Source organism: Manduca sexta, chromosome 23 (genome assembly GCF_014839805.1).
Source record: "Manduca sexta isolate Smith_Timp_Sample1 chromosome 23, JHU_Msex_v1.0, whole genome shotgun sequence".
NCBI lineage: Eukaryota > Metazoa > Arthropoda > Insecta > Lepidoptera > Sphingidae > Manduca > Manduca sexta.
The window spans coordinates 10,079,840-10,100,866 of NC_051137.1; the positions used below are offsets into that span (position 1 = coordinate 10,079,840).

Consider the following 21,027-nt stretch of genomic DNA (forward strand, 5'->3'; position numbering starts at 1 on the left):
GTTCAAACAAACAAACAAACTCTTCAGCTTTATATAATAATATAGATAATATTTTATACTATGTAATGCAACATATTATCCTTGGGTGAAGATCTCTTCCATAACGGACCATGCATTTTGATTACCCGCACGCGTATACTACTCTGAGCAAAATCTATTCATTTTGAATCCGCTACCTTTGCTATATAATCTTACCATTTCATGTGTGGTCTTTTTGTATGTCACTTCGACCTTTCACGCAATTACTGTCTTAGTCCACTTATCTTATACTCGCGCTTCATATACGATTTATACAATCAAACAATATAATGTGAACATTTTCCATGCGAAATGTTCACTCATTGTTTGAAAATAAATTACTTACCGTCTGCATAAATAAAAACAATATACCATGTGGACATCGAAATATAAATTTAGTAAATTGAAAATATATGCAATTTTTTTTTTAATTTTATAAATGCAAAATAAACATCCCCTTAGCGCTTCTCATATAAATTGAGTGAAACGGAATACATTCCGGAACTGGTTTCATTTCGTTTCACTCTCGATACATAATCTGCGCCAACGCCATTCATTCTGATCAATCTGATACATACAACGATGGAATCACAATATAAAAATTGAATTGAATTGAATTGAATCTAATATTTAGTATCATTAAATTCACAGAAAAAATCAGCATCTATGTGAGGTAACGCCCAATTTTATAGGAACTGTATTCAGATTCTGAATTTAGAAACGGAATTTCCGGATGTAAGTAGCTGTATACATTATCATCATATGTCAAAATGTGAAACGTCAATTGCGAACACAGAACTGACAAATTTGTCTAAATTCAACTCAAAAATTGTGGATTCTGCTACCGATTTTTGAATGTGTTGAACTGTGTTTGAACAAAGAATAAGGTTGGAAATCGTGGCGTAATTCTCGATAGAATATTATTTATATGATGGTTAAAGTTCATTCGAATATACACACTACATAAATATTTTGTTATTACTTACGAAATCAGACAAATGTTCATAAAATGGAAGAAGACACTTTACCAATAAGAAATCTTTTGCACAGTAATGGTGATATCGAATGGCAGCCACTGGCTCTTACTTTAGTTGAATATCCTAAAGGTAATAAGTGGAAATGCTTGTAAATTTCAAGTGTTTGATGAATATCTTGTTTGTACTATACGGTGCTTTTTTGACGTTTCAGGTGACTGGATTGGTAAATTTTTTGCTTTTATAAGTTTGTCACCCTTTGGAATTGGCGCTGGATTTGTTGCACTAATACTATTTCGTCGAGATCTACACACTGTAAGTGTTTCGAAACTGTTACTGCTCACATTTAAAAAATAGGTTAAAAAAAAACTGAAATTGTTATTTGATAGTAATTTCTATTTCTTTCCGTTTTCAGATAGCCTTTTTCTTCGGTACATTAGTAAATGAAGTATTAAATATTATTTTGAAACATACAATATGTGAATCTAGACCACTAGCACGGGGCCATTTGTATAATGAATATGGAATGCCGTCCTCTCATGCTCAGTTTGTTTGGTTTTTTGGCATATATGTACTATATTTCGTTTTAATTAGGTAAGTTTTATAGTTAAGTATACTTAATCTCACTTAAATGATAAGTATATAAGAGGAATTATAGTAAACCTATGGTATGATATTTAAGCAATTCTGTACCATAATGTTATATAATATGGTATTATTACATTTTTCATCATATAATACTGCAAAATAACATCAATTACAAAAGTTATAAATCTGAGAGGAGTAATAAATTTAAAAACAAAACAATTGGTAGTTTATGACCCCTTAGATTCATATGTAAGGCAGTTTCTGAGATAAAAGTTGCCTAAAATACTGTTGGATTCCTATCTATTCTGTATTTATTGGTTTATGACGAGAAGAGCTCGCCGTTCGCCTGATGGTAAGCGATATGTCCGCCCATAAACAGTATAAACACATTCCAACACCTTAAATTACAAAGTATTGTTTGGTATTCCACTGCGCTCGCCATCCTGAGACATGAGATGTTAAGTCTTATCTCCAGTAGTACATTTTTGGAATTATTAGTCAAATTCAGAGAATTGGTACATTTACAGGAAGGTAGGGTACTTTCTATGAGTGTGACAATTTTCTGAATTGGACTAAACTGTACTTCAGCTTTATGTAATGACACGGCGGAGATTATATTATTACCAAATAAAAGCAGTATCTTAGCTGGTTATACTGACAAAAGCATCATTTAAGTATTCTGTAGATTCGGAGTAAGTGCTTAAAAGACAAATGTTTCTTTGATCTGTTATCTTGGACCTATTCTGTCAGTAAAGTTTGTATAAGAAACTTGATTATCCTGGTTGTGAAAGAAGTATTTGATATATATTTAATTTGTCATCAATATGAACCTTTGTACCTGTTTCCTTACGATATTTTCAGAAGGCTTCTTTTTGTATTATTTTCTGTTGCACATACAATAATGTACAAAATGATACATAGGGATGCATAATAGGATTATTATGTAAGTTTATCTGGTCGGTCTCAATACCAACTGATTACCCCAGAAGGAATTGATGTTTGGCAGGATGCCAATTGTAAGAACTAGGCTAAATTCGTTTTGCAACAAACTTCTAAAATATGTTACGCCAACTCTACATTGGGATAGGATAAGAGCAGATGGAAAAGAGTAACCTTAACCCTTCTCCCTATTCTGTGTGTCATAGTTTGCATACATCCTTTGAATAAAATAATGATTTCTCTAATGATTACAGATTGCATCACATAAACAACAACAGTATAATATCAGCATTGTGGCGGGTCATCATTGTTGGTGGTTGTATGGTCCTAGCAGTACTAGTCAGTATTGGTAGAGTATATCTCCATTACCACACTACTTCTCAAGTTGTGATTGGCGCCATTGTGGGATTTGTATTTGCAACCATATGGTTTGCATTGGTACACAGAGTCTTTACGCCTTTGTTTCCACAGTTGGTTTCATTGTAAGTATATTATGATTATATATATATTTATACCATTGGAGGACTTGATGAGCCAGTTGCTATCCTGTGATAAGCTTCGCGACTGCTCATGAACTACCATCAGCACCTAAACTTTCAATTACAAAGCATAACAAGGAAGATCACTGTGCTCGTCATTCCGTTGTGTTAGATGTTAAACCTCGGAATTTCCAATAATTATATCTACCTACCTACTAGTGACAATGTCCTTTAAACAGAAACACAATAATACTTGCAAAGACTTGTTGACGGTAGAAATACGATGGTATCTATGCATTGTAAAACACCTGGGTTTACATTTACGATCAGTGTCACTTTATTTGTGAATGTTTTCGCCTTTTCAGAAAATTTTGTGAAATGTTGATGATAAGAGATACAACTTTAATACCAAACGTGTTGTGGTTCGAGTACACGACGTCCCGCCAGGAGGCGCGCGCGCGCGGGCGCAAGATGGCGGCTCTGAAGCCGTCACAATGACGGTGCGCTCCGCTGCGCGCGCCCCGCGCGTGACGGCTGCTCGCGGCGGCGGCGCTCGCGTTGCTCGGCGGTGTGCTGCTTACCAAATCTGAACCGGCTCGTTCAATGTTTCCCTATTGACATATTTTGAAATCCCGTTTATTTATAAAACAGTTGCTTTAATCACTCCATTATTGCGGTAGGAAATTTTGTTTATTGTTATCGTAATTATGAATAGGTAAAATCACGACCTGTTGTAATCTAATAATGCAATAATTGTGTAAGAATAATCTAGTATAAAGTTAAATAGATATTAGTCGCTAATTTTATTTAAGTCAATAGATAATAATGATGTTTCTATGGTGTGTTTGGGTTACTTGACGAATAGTATTATAGTATCAAAATACATACAGTACTTTATCGCTCTTGATCTTTACAAAAAGCCAAGATAGTGAGTCACAGAATTTTTTTGGTGGTAAGATATATTTTATATCTACCCTGATAGCGACCACCGTACACAAGGTGTTAAAACCCGCCATAGTTGCACATCTAAGTAGATCGCGTTCCGGCATCCACCTGTGTGTATCCGGTTCCAACAGGCCGGCACAATTGTATCGACTGTCGAGGGGTAATCGTCTCTCGTGAGTCGACATTCTAGACCCCACTCTACTTACCACCAGGTGCAGTGGGTTCATTTTGGCGTGTCCGCTGAAAAAAAATTGGTCTTCATCCGAGTAATAAACATTCTTGCTAAAAAGCAGTTAGGATTCGTAGCGAGTACCGGCCGCGGCGTATTACAGCGCTTCGCGCCACGCAATACTCCCGTCCCGTCGCGTCGAGACTCGAGGGTCCTTCGATGTCGTACTGTATGATATTTTTGCATGTCAAAGTCTGTGTCTTACTATTGGAGGATTAATTTTAATTTACTAGAAAAATATTAATGATACATAATTACAAATCAAACTTTCATGGTTTTGCGGTTGTGTTATAATATGACAATGGGAAAATATATAAAATCCCTTATGTAATAAGCATTATAGATCTAGATATTACTGAAGTTGTATTTTTTCTAGTAAACAATGCTGCTACTATTACGTTTTGTATATTGTAAAAAAAAAACACTAGTTATAATATGTTATTGTGCATGAATACTAGAAAGAAAATATTTTTGTAATAGCATAATCAGAAAATGCATTCAAGTAGGTAATTAAAAAATAAAAAACTAATATTTAAAAAATGGAAATAGTTCCAAGAAGTGACATACGTATAATAGAGGAGCCACTTTTTACAAAAGTGTCTAAATCAAGTCTACATTTAGTACATACTTCGTATACAATATACACTTTAAACAGATGAAACAATCGCACGGGATGTTCCATTTTTGTAACTCGATAAATTCCATCGTATACATCTATGAATTGTTCATTGTTATGTACAAATCAAATAGGCAATGATCGAGTATGTCGTGTTATAATTTGATAGGACCGTCGGTGTAACTTCGCATATTAAATTTATTGCCTATCTCAAAAGGCTCCTTAATTATACGCACATATAATTACCTGTATATAAATCATGGACATAGAAAATGAATTGTGCTTTGCTTATTCTTATGACCTAACCAGTAGTCATGTGCATATTGGCAAAAAAAACTTGTGTAAGGGAATTTTTGGAATTCTTTATGGATTCCGACTTACACATGGAGACGCATCAGTTTTCAATATTCGCCTTTGACAATATACTTATATAACGAGATATATGGGTCAGAGTAGCTTTGTCATTTCTACTGAATAGTTAATGTGAAGGTGATATTGCTTAATTCATTTCCTATGTTTATGAATCAAATCGAATGTAAGGACATAATGAAAAACGTAAAATAACATTGACACCTTTGTAAAAAAAAAACTGTAAAGAAATAGATACCATTGCAATGTAATTATAGAATTAGCAGATTATTTTATATAGAAAATCTTTTGCAATATGCATTTTTATAGGGTATTTATTTTGAAAGTTGTCTTAGTATCGAATGATATATTTATCAATATTTCATAAGTATTTCGAAATGCCTTCATTGATGCATTTAATTCATTCTTGTTTATTTATTTATTTTGTCATGTTTTCTGTTTAGTGCAAGTTATGCATTTATTTTTGTAAGGTGCGTTGGGGTAAAATCGGACGCTTTTTCGACGTGTTAAACAGTGTTCTCAAAATATTTTTTTACAAAAATTCTATAGAAGTTATCATAATGAATTATTAACTTAGCTATATGTTATTAAATATACTAAATGGTATATATTTTTTAAATTTCTTAAATATAACAGTTAATGTTTTATAAGGCTTTGAAAAAGTACCATACTTTTAGAAATGTGTGAGAAAGATAGGACCTTCACAGGTATAGTTCGGACTACTCTCTAAAACCGTATATGTTAAAGGGATTCTAAAATCCATAAAAGAGTATATTCTGATCTAGATAGTCATTTATAAACATTCAAAAATTTAATAAATTTCGTAAGATATTTTTAGAAGCGAACTTTGTTTTTTTTAATAGTTCTAGGCATACGATCTTACCCCTCACGATTGACACTGTAGATATTTTTAAAAATATTCGAAGAAATAGTACATATACGTGGAAATAAATAACAAATAAACAAAATTGATCATTCCTATGAGCTATAAAAAAATACATAATTACTGAGTTCAGACGTTTTCGTGTGTAAATTTTGACACAAACTTGCAATATTTTACAAGTGCTAAATCGAACGATTTTTATCCGTTCTTTAACGACAAATAATTGTATGCGTGAAGATCGGATCTCAGGGAATATAGGTGTTTCGACAAATTTGAATAAACAAGTCACAAGATTTATTTCCATTATGATACTATATAACTACAAAAGTAATTGAAAACAGGAAATACTAAATTAAAATTAGGCAAATTCTTGCATGGGGTTAATCCGGATCTGCCAGGGAACGACGAAATGCCGATATTCTGTTTGTTAGCACCGTAAACATTATTTATTTGACGGAATCATTCATGTGAACTAGTGGAACGTAGGGAATAAGATGGGGCCACAGGTAGTGTTGTCTAAGAACAAAAATTATAACACAATTGCAAGTTATTTCATTTATACGATGTTACACCTCCTACGATCTTACCCCAACGCGCCTTACTGTAACAATTCTACCGTGTTAGGGTGCGTTCAGAATAAGATATCTAATGGATACATGAACAATTTAAGCAGAGCTCGCCTTCGTGGCAAAGTATCAATTTGGACGAATCCTTGATTACATAACTAGTAATATATTTTAAAACCAGAAACGTGTGTCTCCCTCTTTGTCTGTATTAATATAATATTCAGTTTTGTAATCATAAGTTACTAGAATATGTACAATCTATCATGCTAAATTATTCCTTAAGCCCTCATACGCACAAGGCCGCTAGCCGTCCCGACGCTTTACCGCGCGTAAAATATTTAAGTAGGCCGGGCTATTAGGAAATTTTATGTTAAGTACTATATTCATATTACTAACAATCGACGCATCTTGACTTGAAAGGGTAACCAATCTAAAAAAAAACACTCGTCAGCGTTGCACGTGCCTTACAATGAATATCAACCCTCTAATGGACATACTAACTGTAGCTTGGTCGTGGCTCGTTCTTATTTAAATATAATTAGATATGTTACATTTTTACTATGCATGTATTTAATATAGAAAGTCTAGTATGCATGACAAAGATAGCTAGATTTGATAAAAGACTGTCAACACATCTATTAGCCGCCATTTTCAATAAACGATCCCAATCGCTTTTTTCTATCTATCTCAAAAATGGACCAATGATCAAGGTTTTTTGACATACTTACAACGAGTTATTTTGATTGGTTCATACTCGGAATCGGATTAATGATTGAGATAAGGTTCGTTTATTGAAAACTGCTGTAAATCTATTTAACTGTTTCTTGGCAAAAACGCATATAGCAAATTATGCAAAAATGCTTACGTACGTGTAATGCGTTTTTAAATGCTACAAGCATTAGAGCAGCTAGAAAAAAAGCTCCTCGTCAACGAATATAAATTTTGAAGATTTATTAAAATGCATAATGAACTCTTTGAACATTTGATTCAAATATACCTAAGTAGCAGTTATATAAAAGTATGAATCACATTACGAAAAATAATAATCCTAGTTGCAAAGGATACAAAGCTTATTTTGAATTGATTTCTAATGAAATCAACATTGAGGGTGAGAATTAATGGAATTGAAAAGTACCTATGTCAATAAATATTTTCCATTTTTAAACTACAATTATTTAGTATTATTTTCACGCATTTATAGACTGATTATGAACCTACAGTCAGCCTCATGGACAATGACAGTCAAAATAACCAATTCTTATTTATAGAAATATCAAACAATTTCTACTATAGATATAAGTAATTCAACGCGAGGAAAATCTGGCTTACAAATGTCTTTTTAGCTACAGGAGGCAAGGGATTGTTATGCCGGGATTACCAATCTTCCAATCCAGTGGTTGGTTCGGGTCTGTAACAAATTAAATTCCTATGCCGGCATTAAGACTAGTTTAGGTTATGAGTTTTCCATTTATGGAGCACATTTATTAAATATTATGCCATATGAAAATATTCTGTTGCACTATGTAATATCCGAATTGTTGATGGTGGTATCACTCGAGGCGGATTGCCACACGTCTTGCTGGTGCAAGTCACATCACTGCACGAATTCGAGTCGCTAGTAAAAACTGAAAGTATATCGATTATGGTACTGCTGAGCGTTTTAGGAACAGGATCGTCACGGGTAATCATACCAAATTGCAGCATGAACTCATTCACTAACATTTTGCAATCGAACCCTCTTATTGCAACTACGGATTGCCGCATCTCGCATCAAAAATGTCTCCGATCTGTACTGTATGTACGTTTTTGAAGATAAGGCTCAGTAATCTAAGATATACTCCATAATTAAAACTAATCCATCTACATAACGAGTAGAAAAACTTAATTTACTTGACCCGTATATCGAGATTAATACGCCATAGGTACATGGTTGTGAGAGACTTTTATTACATCGGTACGTATCTCTGTCCGTATACATAAAATAGGGAAACACCATGTGTAAACTATCTGCTTGCTTGATTTGTTTGTCATAAAAATAAATAACTTGCAAAATTTTTGCTCAATTTATCAAATTAAACGCTTAATGAAGTTTCTTCTTATAGTAATCTAAAATAAATTTAAACTTAACATATATAATGATTAAGCGTTATATAAAATTGAGAATGCATAATAAATAAAAGACTTGTTTACTTTTTCATTTAATACACAATTACATTTGGTGTTGTTTTCTTTAAAAGTTTTCTTCTAGTTTGTCAGCATTATCATAATTTCTCTTAGACCTTTCTTTACGTTTTGATACACCTGATATATTTTAATTTATGATAACAGAGTATGCATGGATATGAATAAATTTAGAAAGAAAAACAAATTACATTCACATACTCACAGTCATTTGGCGATGGAGAGTTAATAGAACTAAATGAATTGCTGGTTTCAGTTACGCTTTCCAGCCATTGCTGAAAGGATTTTACAATACATAATGACGACACTAATCGTTAGAAAAGTTTTTATCTTATTTCGTAATTAAAGTAAGTAACTATTTATTTCCAAGCGAATAATAATTTGCAATACCTACAATTTCACTTAGTACCCATGTGCATAAATAGAGCGCAATAGGTACTAAGTATATATCCGGAGAAATCACGTCCGGCGTGTGCATGCCGCATACAAATAAAAAAATATCATGTGTGTGTGCCGCTCTCAATATAATTAATTGAATTTTTATTCAACCTATAATAATTATGACGCCATAAAAAAAATCTACCCAGTGGCGGAAATCTTTCCCTTAAACCTGACAGGGTTGATAGCAGGCTATCAGCCTGCCTATAGTCAGGATGGCTGCACTATAGCAACAAATTAATGAAATGATGTATGTGCATGGGCGCTGAGAGGAGTTGCACGTGCCCACTCCTGTCCGGAACAAATCACAATAAAAATATCTGAATGACAATGAGAACTATCGAAAACAGAGGTTTTAACACCAGATGCAGATGCACCTCCCTAAAAATATTCTTGGCGGCGACCATGTGTATGTGCATTGGGCAATTTTACTTCTTATCTTACTAATATTATAAACGCGAATATTTGGAAAGTGATTGAATTAAACTATTGTTAGCTACTTTCTATCCTGGTAATTTGCTCCCATTTTAAATATTTGAATTTTTATCTGATTTTTTAAGTAGACGGCGCTGGCGTACAGATGGCGCTATGGATCGCTACAGTGATCTTGGGATTTTTGTAGCAGGAAAGACTTTTCATGCGGGCGAAGGCAATATTTTAGAGCACCTAAGCATTATGTAAAATTAGAAATAATATTTCAAGGTACTTATCCTAAGACCGATATATGAAGTTTAATGCATGATTATTGTATTGCAATACAATCAGTGTGTACTGTTAAGAAATCATTCGTGTTAGTACAAAGTCCTACGTAATATTACCCGGACATACTAGCATTTTTACTTACGGCCCTAGAACATATAACAGATCACCTAAGGGGTTCAGCACTTTTGTTCCTAAGCTAGTCTTCTTACCTGACTACATTTTCATTAGTTAATATTTATCAATAAAAAAAAACTTAATGTAGGGGAGTTTCTAATTAAACATTCTTCTAAAATGATTTAAGTACGGAATATTCTTGTATAGATAGATACCTACATAACTGTTGACTTTTGTTATCATACAATTGGTCATAAAAGAAAACGAAAATAAGCCGTTACCTTCTCAGGTGGAATTAAGCGATTCGCCTTTTTCATAAATGTAAAATTCGCTTTTTGGCCAAGATCCACCAAATGTTTTGTCACTTCTGTTGTAGACATTGCTTTGTTTAGAATTCCTTGCAATGTTTGGGGATCTTCTTGCAATAAACCAGGAAACATAATAGCTAGTGGCTTCATCTTTGGTCTGTCTTCGCAATCTACCTATGTGAAAAATATATAAACATCAAAATAGAGTGTTAAGGCACATTGTAAAGAATTTGCCTCCCTGCCATAGATACAATGGAATAACAACAGGAAAAAAATTAAGTAAATGTTTCAGAGTAAGAAAAATATTGACTGGTACTATTTAGGAGTTCGTTGGTTACCGTGAAAAATTAAAATTTTTTTTAGGAACACAAAATTACGAGTTGCCGTACTTCTTCAACGGATTTGTCCGTTGACTGAGAAGAGCTCGCTGGGTTGTTTTGCAGTATATCTACCCATCCCGAATCTTTAGCTAATAAAGGACATTCAGGTCCTGATGGTCTGGTTTCAGAATCTTGTCTTCTTATCTTTGATGCCTGGAAAATACAACCAGTGAAGAAACAAAAATTTTAGGGAATTAATAATAATGATATTGTATTTATCATTACAGATGATAAAGATGACTCCGGATTTGTAGTTGTAAGTATTTTCTGTTTTGGTTTTTTGTATTTTTCGTGTAGGTCTTTGCTCATTTTGTAGAATTCATAATGATGGATTTAGAATCGCTTGAATCATAAAAATAAATCATATAAATTTCAATTTTGAAACCACACAGTAGAAATAGTAAACATACTTGATTTAACACCAATGTCATGCTTTTTAGTCATTGTCACATCCAAATCATATCTTTCCGTAAAATATATTATCCTCTTTGGTCATATCCATTGCCAATTCCCTAAGGAACTTTGACTTACAAAACACTGCGTAGGACGTTGGACTGCTTAGGAAATATTACTGTAGGTTTTAACCCTTAATTTGGCAAAGTATAAAATACTATAAAACCTGAATTTTGTCATCAGAAATGTTATTTATACACATAAAACGACTATAGAAAAATTTGAAAAAAAATCTGAAAAGCTTGGTTTTCCTGAAAACTCATGTATGCCACAACATACACCGCCAACTACTCAAGAATATAAACCGTAAATGTGTTGTATGCAGGGGCATACATTGCCAATTACTGTAGGTACTGACTACGTATGTAAAAAAAAAACAACTATTATATTTATTATTTATTTTTATAAAAAAATACATAGAAATTACGTAGGCACATGGTAATCTAGTTGACAATTACGGGAATTTTTGCCAGTTACGAAACTTGCTTTTGTCCCTTTGTATGGGATCATCATCTCATCGATGCCGAATCTCCTTTCATTTTCTTGAGCTAAACAATTGTCTCTTATTTTTTGCGCTAACGGTCTAACTTTATAGTATCTGTCAGAATCTTGTACATTGTTGTCAACAAAATGTAAAAACGACGTATTTGTTGATAACGTTTTAGTGGCATCAAATCAGCCACAAGTTTGTATCTATATCGCAAACTCTAATAATCAGTATAAGACGGCATGCTTACAACACCCATAATGATATGAATCGCTAAAAAATCCTGTAATTCGTCTTCAGTCAAACCCAGAGTAGGTCCAGTTTGAGATATTGCATACGTATTTGTTTGTTCGACAATATCTGTCAAAATGTCTGGGGAAAAAAACTTGTAGAAATACTTCAAGGGAGTTAGGACTGTGACGCTCCCGATAGGTTCCAATTCCTCTTCTATAGAAGCCACATGTCGAAACACAGCTTTTTTCCAATTATAACTAAGAGTAAACTTTTGCATTCGTCTAGGTCGTTTAGCAACATGAACAGTGGGACGTTGTGATCTTGTTTTTCTGGAAATACGTGATGTGGAGGAGGCATTCGTCGACATGCTAGGTGTTACCAAACCAGGGGGTGCATTAGGTGCAATTAGTGTAGCAGTTGCAGGAGTAGCAGGGGTTGCAGGCGTTGCGGGAAATGAGGGAATATCACTCAGTACTGGTACTTGACTAAAATTCGGTTCTAGAGATGGGCTTGATTAAACATTTTGGAAAATTGGTGTAAGGCGAACATTTTCGCTGGTGGGGTCTTCATCATCTAGAAGATTAAGTCTTTCTAAAGAGCTATCAATTGAGGGTGCAGAGGAGCTGGACATGAAAAGCGGTGTGTGCACACGTATTTCGTCTTCAATATCAGAATGTTCACTATCATCAGAGGGTGCATTTTGAGCAGGGACAAGCGCTAAAACTCTACCACCACGAGTTTCAAGCTTTTGCTGCAGACAAAGAAAAAAAATGCTAATATACAAACTAAGCAAAGCAAAACCCTAAAATTGGCAATGTATGCCCTGACATACAAATTAAATAGGGGTATTTTTTTACAAACTTGGCAATGTATGTCACAGCATACATCATGTTAATATCCAAAATAACACCAATGTAAGAAGTTAGAACTGCAAACTTATTAGACAAATTATATAATCATGATATCAAGCATAGGATTCAGTCGTGAAACTTTTCCCAAACTGGGTAATAATCAATAAAATTATATAAATAACTTGGAGAGAACAGCTGACGGCCGCCGGTACGCCATTTTCGTCAACTAATGTCAAAACTAGTGATACCAGATGCCTGTTTTATATTTTCTACTAAAAGTTGTTTAGGTTGCAAGGTGATAAAAATATAATTTTACGTTATTTATGTATTTTCTAATACAAAATATTTTTTTAAAGTTGATGTATGTTGGGGCATACATTATCAAATTAAGGGTTAAGGTCTTAAAAAGTAATTACAGACTACAGTTTCCTACGAAAAGAAATACAACAGTGCTTGCCCTGTCATCCTTGGAGTCAGAAATAGATATTTTTGAATTGAATTAAATAGCTCATGTCGTACAAAGGACGCACTGAGCTTAGCTTTCGGGGATCAAGGATGGGAGCGCACCACGTGTAAGTTAAATATATATACCATTCGAATTAAGTGAGCCATGAAACAAATCGAGCGAACAATCGTCGTGCGACACACGCACACGCACACACACATACACACACGCGCAAGCACTTACTCGAAAACATTATCAAGCCATATCCACGTAAAAATATTCAATGAAAGTCCATTTTTAAACACTTAATAGCATTCTATCATTTAATGGTTTTATTGTATTTAATATCAAAAGTAGTTTGAAATTTTATCTCTTTGAATGTCGTGTGTGACTAAGTCCATAGCCCTTGCGATGCTTTTACCATTGGCATTTGGCAATAAATAATGTCGCTGCATCCGATTGCGTCAATTTACTGCGATGGTTTGGGAAATCGATAGCGCGTTTTGGCGGCTGTTATAGTCCATTTTGGCGATTAATTTGTTCCTATGTCAAAATAAAGCGTTGCATCGGGCTTCCGAAGAGCTACTTTATCGCCAATTGCATATGATAAAAGTTTCGTCAAGCGAAGATTCTTAAATTTACATAATTAGGTTCCTATGAATAATCATCATCCTCATCATCGTCGGGTTTTGGCGCAACCGGTGGAGGGATGTAAGGTGCTTGTGTGCCTTCAGCTCCAACTAATCCTTGTTGTTGGAGAAGCAGCCATTGTTGTTGTTCTTGTTTCGCTTGCTCCTCTCGTGCCTATTAAAGTAAAAGTGAATAAATTTGTTGAAATTAACTATCTAGGCTTGCGATGAAGCAGTTGATCGTGCGCAAGTTCGAAGTATTTATAGAGTAGATATTTGTTTTAAAACGTAACAAAACATAATACTCGCACCCGAATACAAACAATAACCAACATTACACAATCAATTTGCAATAAATAATGTAATTTCCTCTAAAATTTTAATGATATCGCGCAGTTTTGTATCTACTCTCGGACTTCACGGCCTGCGTGAATTTACGCGCAGTGCAGTTTTATATTCCCATAAACATTTTCATTCTGATACAAAACCAATTTTACAAAGTTTTTTTGGATGAAATATTTTACAAAGTTACATAGTAATATACCAGGTAAAACAAAGAGTAATTTCAACCATCTTAAAAAAAATCTTTCAATAGCAATTAATATACCTTAGCAAATAATTCTTGCTGTTGCCTTAAAAGTTCTTCCTCAGGTATTCCTAGATTTTCAAGTCTGGTGCTCTGTCTCCGTCTTTTGGCAGCTACAGCCTTGCAATCCTTTAACACAGCCTCTGCTTCTATTGTGTAATCACTAAAACCTAGTCGTTCTAAAGCTGTAAATACAAAACGTAGAATATAATTCTTCTTACATTAAATTTAGAAATTATAAATAATTTTACTAATTACTGGAATAGTATGACGTTTTTGTAGAACACTAAAAAAACATAATACTTTACACATATCACAACGATACAGGCTCATGTATATTAGGTCATAATCAACAAGCAAATAATAAAAAAATTTAAACCAAGTTTTAAATTATGCTTATAGAAAAATTCAGAGTAGTCTGGGTTCCGAGAAAGATGTTACGGCTATGGCTAATACACCAATTTTATAATTATCTCATAAATATAATCTCTCAGCTGATCAATGGAACTTACAATGAAATTATGTAGGTTTCCAATATTAGACATGACTGATGCAGATTACAAAATATGCAAAAAAAAAACAAAGCAATATGTAAAAGAACAAAAATAATTATTCTATAATGAATATCCTAAAAACTGTCTATCAGCTTATATATTTTACTGCCTCCCTCCCCTTAAAAAGGGGCCAAATACATTGTTACACATCTTTATACATTTTTCATATTTTCCAATTCTGTTAAGAGATAAAATTAATAGAAGATTCTTTTTTTTATGCACACCCAAGTTCTGCATTAGAATTTTAAAATATGTTAAGTCTGCCAACCACACTTGCTCTCTGTAATGGAATAAGGCAGAGCAGTTGAGTAGTATATGATACAACAGGGCTATTATTATTAGTATATATATTTCTTGTAATTATTAATGCACCAGTCAATTATCTAAATACAATTGAATGGCTGTAAAGAATTCTTAAACCTATAATTTTAGTATAGATTAAAAGTTTTGCTATAAGCAAGTTATGTGTTTAGCTCAAGTGGTTCATGGAATGTCACCTGTGAGAACGTGTTCAGCATTAATTGTCTTCTTATTGCTTTGGTTACACACTTCATTTGCTTCAGAACTAATTAAGTGTATAAATTCTGTGCAACAGTTAAGTATTAGTTCTCTTGACTCAAAAGCAACTCGAACAGAAGGTACTAACTCCTTTATCATTTTGTTTATACTAGCTCTAGGTAGAGTCAGTTCATCCTCTTCAGAGGGTGGAGGGCACAGTTCTCTTTCAGGACTTCCCATGATATTTGGATATTGATTGAGTGCTAATATTTAAAACAGCAAATAATATATTTTTAGTTTTCCATCACGCACATTTAATATTTTATCCATAGATGATACACATAATCTGAAATTTAATGTGACACTTGTGACTAGTGTTGCGACCGAGCTTATATATCCGGAATTCAGACAGGGAAAAACGGATTGCTCTCCTTTTTGGTAAATCATGTAGACCGATTGCACACCAAGAACTAAACTGTGTTAGTTTAGTTAAGTGGCATATCAGGGACATGTCTAGTGCAGAGTGTAATTTACATAATTCGTGGCCTGCGCACAAATAACTTAGCTATGCTAGTTAGCTAGCTAGGCTATATTAATTTAGTAGTAATAAGTCTTGGTCAAAAGTGAATCTGGCATTATTGCGAGTGTTGATCGGCTGAAGGACAGTTGGCCATTTATCCATGTCTATATGAGTAAATTATTTGTTATTAATAGCAGTTGACAACACTGCTCACTATCTGTCATAATTCCAAAGTACTTTTTGCTGTCATTAGTTTTTGATTTGCATTATCGGAATAATTTTCTTCTATTTATTGTAATTTGCCCATTTTCTAGCAATAAGTATATTTTCTACAGGTTTTATAAATTTACTCAATATTTATCCGACAAAAAATAAAACTACTGTTTTCATAGTGAGCGAAATGGTGTTCTATTTCACAAGTAACGTGGTGTCACCACCGGTGACTTTATTTATGGGTGCTGATAAACATGAAAGTAAGAATCATTCAAATTATTCATTTATAATGTTTCGTAACTTTATTACATTATAACAATATTTCCCACAAGATCCGTGCAGGGGAATAATGTTTTGTCAGTTGCCATAACATGCAAATATTAAATAACCCATTATTTGCATTATTTTTTAAAAGCTTACGGTTTCTAGAATTAGCTGCATAAAATATACCAAAAAGGTATTTTTCAATTTGTGATAGTTTAAATTTAGTAAAATGTTAATATTTATTACAGATGAAGATCTGATTAAATGGGGATGGCCAGAAGATGTGTGGTTTCATGTTGATAAAGTATCCTCAGCACATGTATATTTGCGGTTAGCTCCTGTAGGTTTTCATTTTGGCAAAATTTCTATAACTATTTATGGAAGTATTATAAAAAGATGTTACAGGACAGTTATGCTTTTTACAGGATCAGACTATAGATGACATTCCAAATTTAGTTTTGGATGATGCATGCCAATTGGTTAAAGCTAATTCCATTATGGGCAACAAAATGAATGATATTGATATAGTCTATACAATGTGGGCAAATCTCAAAAAAACTGCAGGAATGGAGGTTTGTTTCAATTTGTATTTTATTATTTTATAATTTCATCATTGTGTAAATACTTCCAATTAAAATTTACTTAATATTTTAATTTGTCTTCAGGCAGGCCAAGTAGCTTTTCATAAAGACAAAGACGTAAGAAAAGTTAGGGTTGCTAAAAGGAATAATGAAATTGTAAATAGATTAAACAAAACAAAAAAAGAAGCTTTCCCAGACTTAAGACAAGAAAGAGAGACTAGGGATAGATTAGAGAGAGAGGACAAGAAAAAAGTTCTAAGGGAAAAGAAGGAGAAAGAAAAGGAAGAAGAGAAACGAAAGAAAGAGGAAGCTGAACTCAGAAGCTACTCTACATTAATGAAAGCAGAAAATATGACTACTAATTATGATGGCAATGATTCTGATGATTTCATGTAACCAAATAAAAGTGTTTATAATAGTACAGCATTTTAAATTAATTTATTATAAATTAAACCCAACTTAAAATTAAAGTTGAACACTAATTTATAACTTACTATAGGTTATGCATTTATATGGGCTTAAAGAAAAAAAAGGTATTTCATGACAAATTTATTCCAACTGACTTTAGTGAATTTATTACCCAATCAGGATATTTTAAATCTGGATACAGTTCACTAACAAATTTCTTTACGAATATTGGGAATGTTCCATTTTCAATATTTTCTCTCATGGTTTTCATTAGTTGCATCTGTAAAAAATACATTGACGTAATATTTGATCACTACCTAAAACCGATAGACATTTTGTAAGGGTCAACATAACAGGAGTGTGCATTGGTTATGCATAACAAAGTTTTTTTGTTGTGAATTGTGATCACATCCATAATAACATTCAATTTACCATAAGCAGTGGGTGCGGGAGCACAATTGCACATTGGCGGGAGCCAATAATCAGTGTTTTTCTTGTATGTCTTCTTTCCTCACTTGTCAGAGCAATTGGGTCATTCAAAGTTAATTATGGAATTAAAAATTACGTATTAAGTTAATGTTATACCTGGAAAGCTATGTTGTGGACAGATATCAAGTGGCATGCAACCGATTCAACTGTTACAATGCAGTGGAGATATGCTCTGGTGTAATTCTTGCATGTCTGGCATGTGCAGTCTTTATCAATAGGATTCAGATCAGTTTCATACTGCTTTTGTTTTAAATTCAGTTGTCCCGTATTTACCAGTGCACAACCAAATCTCTAAAATAAAAAAAAAGATGGTTTGTAAATTTGTTTTTTTTTAAATGTTTTGTGCAACAACCAGTTTACAGAGTTCATTCATGCAGGTATATTCTGCCAGAAGTATGTTATTCAAACATACTCATGGTATGACGGCTAAGCAACCTTACCTCTCAATATCAAAATAAGAGAGTTAATATTAGATTTGCAGATTGTTATCACATTGACAGGTGCAGATGCCTTCTTGGACACATCTGTATTGAGCCCATGTCGCCAAACTTTTATTTCATTAGCAAGTTAGACTAATATTATTACTTACGGCAGTGCGAGTTGGAAACACACAATCAAACATGTCAACTCCAAGGGCAACACATACAACAAGGTCAATCGCCAACCCCACTCCCATGAGGTACCTTGGTCGATTTTTATCTAATATTCCAGTACTGAGGCTCACCATTGGCCAGAAGTCATCTTTAGCTTCTCCTCCACTGAAAATCAGAGATTTTACATTGCTAATTGTTTCCCTTTTAGGGTTTTGTACCTCCTATCTGTATGCCAAAATATTTTTATATATCTTTGTAGTGTCCTAAAAATATAATTTATTGTGTGGACAGTCTCAGGAGCATACTGGTATTACATGATATGTCAGTGCTCTGAGATTCTGAGTTTGAATCTCAGAGTGCTGTAATATTCAGGTTTTTCTGCTCTGTACCATTTTTTTTGTATTGAAATTACAAATAATAATTATAGACCTTAATCCTCCTATAGCAAATCCATTAACATCTTTCTTCATATGTTCTCCAGCACTTTGCTCTCTTAATTCTTTATTTAGTAAACCCTGTACTATTGGGAATATACTCTGTTCGGTTGGTCTCTGGTGGGCACTTATACACCTATCCAGCCAACGACTTGTTCTCTCTGTAGCTTCTTTAATTCGATTATAATCTTGAAATGTTGTTTGGACAACATCATCTAGCTGCATTATTATGTCTGCACCTAGAAAGAAAAATTGAATTGGCATGAGATATAAGACATTGTCTGTTTCTTTGTAACTATGACAATAAGTAATAAATATGTGGCATTTATCATCAGATCATTTGCTTGTATCATTATAGAAACAGCATGGAAAAAAATTTGCTTACCTATACAATTTTGTATTTCTATAGACTTTTCTGGTGTAAGCATAATCTCTGAATTATCATAGGGTGATTTAAACTTAACACCTTCTTCTGTTATTTCAGCTAATTTTAAGAGAGATACCATTTGAAATCCACCAGAGTCAGTTAATAGTGCTCGGTTCCACCCCATAAATTTATGAAGACCACCAACTTTTTCCAGAATGTCAGTACCAGGACGATTACCTAAATGATATGTGTTTCCCAAAATGATTTCACAGTCTAGTTCTTCAAGCTGGTCTGGCAATAATCCTTTCATTGTACCCTTAAAAAACATACATAATATATTAAAGCAGATTTTTATTAGTTTGTTGGAACTTACTGTTTTATTGTTTATTAATTGAAAGCTACATTTTTCCCGTGCGTTATAATTTTGATACTACTTTTCTTCCTAGGAATGCACATAATATCACATTTATTGTAGTAATTCAATAGGTGTAGTACTCACTTGTGTTCCTACAGGCATAAATACTGGTGTTTTTACTTCATAATGCGGAAGTTTCATAACTCCACTTCGTGCTTTTGTTACGTTACACTCCTTTTTTATATTAAATGATAGTGCTCCGGATCTCATCTTGGTCTCAGTCTCAAAACACCGACAAGTTTTAAAATACCTAGTGTAAGGCCTCGTACTTATTGATTGATAGAGAATTTATCATTGATGAATAAAATATTAAACCAGTCTAAGCATGATGTTTTTTTTCTAAATTAATTAGTAATATTTGTTTTATAACTCGTGGTAATGGTAAACACGAGATTTGCGTTAGTCAACTTGCATTTGTCATTTGACAGTTTACACACCTGTGCAGTGTTGCCAGATGGATTGTGGCAAACACAGGATAGGTAGTGATTAGTGGTCCAAGTCGCTAACATTGCGAAGTAATCGACCACGCCCAATCTAAGCGAGAGATTTATAGTCCATTGAAATGTTACATTTTTTAGGCCTTACCTTGCGTTTTTTAGAGGACGCAATTTTATTTTTTTGAAGTGTAGGAGAGGTCAGTCTAAAGCTAAAACCAAGTTTGTGGGGTCGCCACCCTTGTCCCACGGCCGCCATCTTAAAAATAGGGGTTGAAATGGTTTTTACGATGTATCTCTTAAACTATTTATCTGACAAAAAAAATGTATAAACATTTTTTGCTGTAAATTAAATTCTCTATAACTTTGGTCTAGTAACTTTTGTCGTAGAACTATAAATAAAAAAGTTATTAGCGAAAATGTTAAGAAATTCAATGTTAAGCAATGTCCATTGCAACGTCATCAGAACGTGTGTTTATAAGGTTCATAATACTTTTTTTGTACTCTCATTAATACCCAAATACCCAAGGGACCATTAGGGAACAAAAGAACATCTGCCTGCTATTATTATTATTATTATTTCTAACCTCTCTTATTGTAAGAATAGCTGATAATATTGTGTTGAAGTTGTCGTTCAACTTATATCTTTTAGTTGTGCTACATATTACTGTACGTACGGATGTATTTTATTCTGTTTTTAATTGTGAAGACGATTTCGAATGATTTTAGACACGATTTTAACTTTAGTGAAAACTACTTATGACAAAAAATCTCCTTATCTGAATTTTTCCGGAAGAGAATGATTTTGAGTAGGTCAAAAAGTACTACGTGAGTAGGGAAGTA

At 33.4% G+C, this 21,027-nt stretch overlaps 4 protein-coding genes across 6 annotated transcripts; 2 read left to right on the forward strand and 2 right to left on the reverse strand.

Moving 5' to 3' along the window:
- The first annotated feature begins 778 nt into the window (after positions 1-778).
- Positions 779-5,413, forward strand: LOC115441051 (dolichyldiphosphatase 1). The gene is made up of 5 exons (XM_030165632.2): positions 779-1,124; positions 1,207-1,307; positions 1,408-1,586; positions 2,774-3,001; positions 3,364-5,413. Exons 1-5 carry the CDS (start codon positions 1,028-1,030, stop codon positions 3,494-3,496), a joined length of 738 nt encoding a protein of 245 aa, XP_030021492.1. The 5' UTR covers positions 779-1,027; the 3' UTR covers positions 3,497-5,413.
- A 3,375-nt stretch (positions 5,414-8,788) lies between these two features.
- LOC115441053 (protein Dr1) lies at positions 8,789-15,815 on the reverse strand. 3 transcript variants are annotated; one of them, XM_037441663.1, is made up of 6 exons: positions 15,466-15,815; positions 14,436-14,599; positions 10,955-14,003; positions 10,739-10,882; positions 10,323-10,523; positions 8,792-9,062 (listed from the first exon to the last, which is right to left on the reverse strand). In XM_037441663.1, exons 1-3 carry the CDS (start codon positions 15,704-15,706, stop codon positions 13,854-13,856), a joined length of 555 nt encoding a protein of 184 aa, XP_037297560.1. In that variant the 5' UTR covers positions 15,707-15,815; the 3' UTR covers positions 8,792-9,062; positions 10,323-10,523; positions 10,739-10,882; positions 10,955-13,853. The 3 variants fall into 3 exon arrangements, with proteins under 3 accessions (XP_037297561.1, XP_037297560.1, XP_037297559.1); XM_037441662.1 differs by having other exon boundaries at positions 8,792-8,907; positions 8,993-10,523; XM_037441664.1 differs by lacking the exons at positions 14,436-14,599; positions 15,466-15,815 and having other exon boundaries at positions 8,789-8,907; positions 8,993-9,062; positions 11,140-13,752.
- A 344-nt stretch (positions 15,816-16,159) lies between these two features.
- LOC115441052 (coiled-coil domain-containing protein 25) lies at positions 16,160-17,463 on the forward strand. The gene is made up of 4 exons (XM_030165633.1): positions 16,160-16,459; positions 16,712-16,803; positions 16,889-17,035; positions 17,129-17,463. Exons 1-4 carry the CDS (start codon positions 16,387-16,389, stop codon positions 17,438-17,440), a joined length of 624 nt encoding a protein of 207 aa, XP_030021493.1. The 5' UTR covers positions 16,160-16,386; the 3' UTR covers positions 17,441-17,463.
- A 115-nt stretch (positions 17,464-17,578) lies between these two features.
- On the reverse strand, positions 17,579-20,188 carry LOC115441050 (queuine tRNA-ribosyltransferase catalytic subunit). The gene is made up of 6 exons (XM_030165631.2): positions 19,835-20,188; positions 19,354-19,651; positions 18,964-19,207; positions 18,531-18,699; positions 18,038-18,232; positions 17,579-17,732 (listed from the first exon to the last, which is right to left on the reverse strand). The coding sequence occupies exons 1-6, from the start codon at positions 19,958-19,960 to the stop codon at positions 17,583-17,585; spliced, it is 1,182 nt and encodes a 393-aa protein (XP_030021491.1). The 5' UTR covers positions 19,961-20,188; the 3' UTR covers positions 17,579-17,582.
- Positions 20,189-21,027: the final 839 nt, after the last annotated feature.

What these genes read in the sequence shown, in the direction of transcription:
- LOC115441050 (XM_030165631.2), bottom strand. Translation starts at nt 19,960, where the DNA reads ATGAGATCCGGAGCACTATCATTTAATATAAAAAAGGAGTGTAACGTA. An exon ending in TTATGCCTGTAGGAACACAA is followed by an intron (nt 19,652 to 19,834) that starts GTGAGTACTACA and finishes ATGTTTTTTAAG; the next exon opens with GGTACAATGAAAGGATTATT. An exon ending in AGAAATACAAAATTGTATAG is followed by an intron (nt 19,208 to 19,353) that starts GTAAGCAAATTT and finishes TTTTCTTTCTAG; the next exon opens with GTGCAGACATAATAATGCAG.
- LOC115441051 (XM_030165632.2), top strand. Translation starts at nt 1,028, where the DNA reads ATGGAAGAAGACACTTTACCAATAAGAAATCTTTTGCACAGTAATGGT. An exon ending in TTCGTCGAGATCTACACACT is followed by an intron (nt 1,308 to 1,407) that starts GTAAGTGTTTCG and finishes TTCCGTTTTCAG; the next exon opens with ATAGCCTTTTTCTTCGGTAC. An exon ending in CTATATTTCGTTTTAATTAG is followed by an intron (nt 1,587 to 2,773) that starts GTAAGTTTTATA and finishes TAATGATTACAG; the next exon opens with ATTGCATCACATAAACAACA.
- LOC115441052 (XM_030165633.1), top strand. Translation starts at nt 16,387, where the DNA reads ATGGTGTTCTATTTCACAAGTAACGTGGTGTCACCACCGGTGACTTTA. An exon ending in GGGTGCTGATAAACATGAAA is followed by an intron (nt 16,460 to 16,711) that starts GTAAGAATCATT and finishes TATTTATTACAG; the next exon opens with ATGAAGATCTGATTAAATGG. An exon ending in AAAAAACTGCAGGAATGGAG is followed by an intron (nt 17,036 to 17,128) that starts GTTTGTTTCAAT and finishes ATTTGTCTTCAG; the next exon opens with GCAGGCCAAGTAGCTTTTCA.
- LOC115441053 (XM_037441663.1), bottom strand. Translation starts at nt 15,706, where the DNA reads ATGGGAAGTCCTGAAAGAGAACTGTGCCCTCCACCCTCTGAAGAGGAT. An exon ending in TGCTGAACACGTTCTCACAG is followed by an intron (nt 14,600 to 15,465) that starts GTGACATTCCAT and finishes TTGTATTTACAG; the next exon opens with CTTTAGAACGACTAGGTTTT. An exon ending in AGCAAGAATTATTTGCTAAG is followed by an intron (nt 14,004 to 14,435) that starts GTATATTAATTG and finishes TTACTTTAATAG; the next exon opens with GCACGAGAGGAGCAAGCGAA.